Raw genomic sequence first — 4241 nt, 5'->3', positions numbered from 1 at the left:
TTTGCATAAGTGAGAATTAATAATTCCAGGCTGAAAAAATGCCGCCTTGGGACAATGATACAAGAGATTGAGGTCCAATCTTGACTATTTACAACACTAAATAATCCCCAAAATGTGAGGAATTGGGGATCAATACTGTATCATACTATTTCATCTAGCAATCTAAGGGGGCTAAAATCGATCCTGATCTATAATTTTACGGCCTCTTTTCCCATCTACCAGCACTGATCAGTTTCCCATCTCCGCCTTGTATAGCCAGAAAATCCAGCAGCTGCATAACCTGTTGCCATTGTTGTTGCAGTAGCAGCGGACATTACAAACGGAGAGCTCATTTGCCTTCCTCGTCTGTAAAGGGAGCGATCATAATCTGCCCGTTTTTCAGGATCGGACAGAGTTTCGTAAGCTTCATGGACTCTTATGAACTCATAAGCGGTGTCCTCCCTTCTACCGTTAGCTGCAACATCAGGATGCAAAACTCTTGCTAGTCTTCGATAAGCAGTCTTGATCTCTGTACACGTGGCACCCATTTGAATCCCAAGAACTTCGTAGAGAGACGATGCTGATGTTGGTGTCGCAGTGTATGATGTGGGTCTCTCGGCGGTGGTAGCGCAGGCGGCGCGTACTCGAAAAGGGCGGAAGCTGACACGAGATGGTGATGTATGAGGCTGATTGGTGGAGGTTTTTGAGCCAGTGAAAGGGGATATGGAGGAGCTAAGAGATGCAAGAGAAGATGTGGTGGCCATGGTTGTAGAGCAAGCTGTTTTTACTATGCTTAGGAGTTGTGTGTGGTTGACGGATACTGAAGGTTCGAGGAACGGGTGGCTTCCTAATTTATAGAGAGGTCAGGGATTGGTTAACCATGGTTAGTTTGGTTGGTTAACGAATTACGGGCTTATCCATTTGGATATTTTTGGATCATTCACATGCTGACTCAGAAAACCGTCGACGTATAGGAGAATCTCGTACTCCACAGGCAGGCCAGAGCTGACACTGTACATTTGCAGTCCATGGTATCTGTCGTATCTGTCGGAAGCCTGTGAACCTGTCTCTAGAAACCTCTCCTCTTTCAAAACTTGTGCAGTAAATTTTTTAAAATCCCTGTTTTGAACTCAGTTATAATTTATTCCTTTAATTTTTGTTGGTAGCTGTGAAGTTAATTGGCTTTTCTCTAACTGTAGTGGGTTTTTCTAATCATCAAGTAATAGATTTGAGATTTAAGGACAAATCAAAAGATGTTTTAACAAAACAATGGTCAAGAAAAGTTGAGGGGCTAAGTTGTAGACTCTCAAAACATGAAGTACTAAGTTATAATCTCTGTCAAAATACAAGGAATGGAGAATAATTGGCTCCACCTTGTTGGGGTTTCAAATTATAATCTTCCAGTAAATGTTAATTAATTCAAGATTCATCCCCCCAAGAAAGTGTTGTTCCTTTCATTGCATACGCTGCTTATAGCAGCTCTTGCAGCCTTCAAGGTGTTCTTGGCTCATCGAGATATTTAAAGGGTGAATTTGCTCACATAAGCATGTTTCATAAGATATAGTTCACTTGGTATGCTTGGTTTTGATCATTTTATTTACTTTAATGTTTTGATCTCACTTGGGAAACCGTTTGAAAGGCATCTGGCAATAAAAAATACTGGCAAGTAACTTTGGCGTCTAGTAAAGGATACCTTGTCTGAACATGTTCAGACTTTACTAGTAATTAGCAGTTTGATATTGTGGTCTGGATTCTTAAAAGTTAAAAGAGCTGGGCATAAATTTAAGCTTTGTTTCGGCATTGTTGGCTTTTGGATCTGTTACTGGGTTTTTAAATAAAGTTGCTGTGTTAGTAAATCAAGACAAATTTAATTTAAGCAGTTTGAATTTTTTTTGTTGTTTTTATTTTGAATTATTATGTTTTTCTAGTTTTTTATTTAGTGACGAGACTGGAAAGTATATATGTAAAAAGATTGAGGGTGTTTTTCATGAGTCGATAAAAATACAGTCATGGGATTTGGCGGATCCGATGACACCGGCAAGAAAAACACCCTGAAACTTGAATTAGTATAGTATTTGTATAGATGAGAGAAAGAATAAATATTATCTAGGTTTAAATGTTCACCGAGCCTTTTTAAGTCTTGTATTAAACTTATGTTGTATAGAGAAATCACCATTTTTATTTGTTTCTATATATATATATATATATATATATATATATATATATATATGTTTATATAAAATTTCTCAAGATAAATATCTTAAAAAATATTCAAATTTTAATATATTTTACACAAATATATAATAAATATCTTATAAATATCCTGGATATTTATAAAAATATGTATAGAAATGTTTTAGAAATAAATATTTATTTATTTATTTTCATTATCAGGATTTTGTAGTTTTTTTATAGCAAAAAATTGTAATAGTTTTTTTTCAACAAGTAAGGAATTAAATGAATAACAAATAAATATTTTAAATTTGTTATTCTTTTAAAATTCTGACTTGTATAAATTGTTATACTTTGCTTGTAGTTAAACCACCTAGCTCGTCACCCTAGGAACTTGTCTAGCTGACTCAGCGATGACAACATGGCAACGACTTAACAGTACCGCTATTGTATACAAAGTCACAGGTACGTACTCATGCAACCACTGTGCCCGAGAGAAATTATACAGACACTGTCGTCGTCATACGACGAGAAATCAATTATTATACAATGTATCAAAAGAGATTAACTTCTTTTGTTACTATTTACTCTCTCACATAAACATTAGATTGTAGCAATGTTTTTTTTTTAATTTTCAATATGTTACTCAAACTTTTATTTTATGTGATTTGGCTTTTTTGAATTCAAATTAATTCTTAATTACATATTTTTTAAAGATAGAGGTTAAATTGAAAGACACGATATTAAAGTGAAAAAAAAGAGTAAAATACTTTGCGAGTTGAATTGAGCACCCCGTGTTTAAAGTTTGTTGTGAAATTTCATTTTCATCTCTTATCTTTTTGAGATATTAGGTTACCAGTCCTGTAATTTTCAAAATATTTATTTTGACACTGAATTTTATTTTCGTTATTTTTCAGTCATTTTATGACCGGAAAAAAGAGAGGGAGCCATTAAATTCTAGTGTAAAGAGAAAAAAGTTGTTGTTGCTGAAGATTTTTGTGTCAAATGATTTCATACGACGAGAGGGGTACAATTAGGTATTGTTTTTTTTGAAAACACCTAAAAACAAATTTGGAACTGAGAAGATTTTGGGTTTCATGTGGATTTCGGGTCCTGAACCCTTTTTTTTGTGTGTGTTTTTAGAGGCCACGTGTTGGTTTAGCAAGGTTCATAAAGTGCTTTTTAGGTTTTTTGGGTAAAAAATGGGTTGAAAATAAATTTTTAATTGATGCCTTATTTCATATGAATTTTTAAAAATAATTTTTTTTTGTATATGATTTAATTTTTTTTTCACTTATTTAGCCTTTTTTAGATTATGATTATTTTTTTTATAACAATGGGCGTGTTTAATTTTTAAAGAGGTTGATATGATTCATTTGTGAGTTTTTTTTTTAAATGTATATAGATTGATTTTTTTTTTTAAAAAAATATTTTTTATAAGATTTTTAATATATGCAACATTGTATAGTATTTTTTTTTCTTTTATTTCATTCATGCAATTTGAAAAGTTAACAAGGATTAGATTTTTTTGTCATGTTTTTTCTCTGAAATTCGTGGTTCCACAATGTTTTTTTAGTTTTTTTTGTCTTATATTTTTATCATATTATTAAATTAATCAAAATTTAACTTGATTATCAAATTTCTCTTCTTTAAAAACACAAGCGTTTCTTAAATTTTTTTCTTTCCGGTTACAAAAAATTTGGAGCTTGGATGTTTTATGAATAATATACAAATAATATCTTTGAGACCTTTTATGAATATTGTACAAGTATGTTTTTATAATATTAAAAAACATTTATTTTTTGTATTAAATCGTTGTTTTTTTTCTTTATTTGTTGTTGATATCTTGTTTTATAATCATGTTATTGAATTAATTAAGTTTACTAACCTTATCTAACTTAATTACTAGAATCTTATATTTTTTTTGAAAAATATTTATATTATTTTGATATCTTTTTTACTATAAAAAAAAATATAAGCCGCCTAGTGAAATGCTACAGTCCATTTGAGTTGGATTATTTACCCAGGAAGGGTTGACTAGAGAGGCTAGAGGGATTATTATACATTGTAAAAAATTTATTAACATATAA

At 31.5% G+C, this 4241-nt stretch overlaps 1 protein-coding gene across 1 annotated transcript; it reads right to left on the bottom strand.

The window, feature by feature from the left end:
• Positions 1–819, bottom strand: LOC7493978 (chaperone protein dnaJ 11, chloroplastic). The gene has a single exon (XM_002306900.3). It carries the CDS (start codon positions 741–743, stop codon positions 216–218), a length of 528 nt encoding a protein of 175 aa, XP_002306936.1. The 5' UTR covers positions 744–819; the 3' UTR covers positions 1–215.
• Between the last annotated feature and the right edge of the window lie 3422 nt (positions 820–4241).

The sequence above is a fragment of the Populus trichocarpa genome, chromosome 5, assembly GCF_000002775.5.
Source record: "Populus trichocarpa isolate Nisqually-1 chromosome 5, P.trichocarpa_v4.1, whole genome shotgun sequence".
Classification (NCBI taxonomy): Eukaryota; Viridiplantae; Streptophyta; class Magnoliopsida; order Malpighiales; family Salicaceae; genus Populus; species Populus trichocarpa.
Note: the sequence above shows the minus strand (reverse complement) of the source record. Positions and strands in the feature narration are given on the sequence as shown.

Excerpts from the sequence above, each read along its gene's own strand:
- LOC7493978 (XM_002306900.3), bottom strand. The coding sequence starts at position 743 with ATGGCCACCACATCTTCTCTTGCATCTCTTAGCTCCTCCATATCCCCT.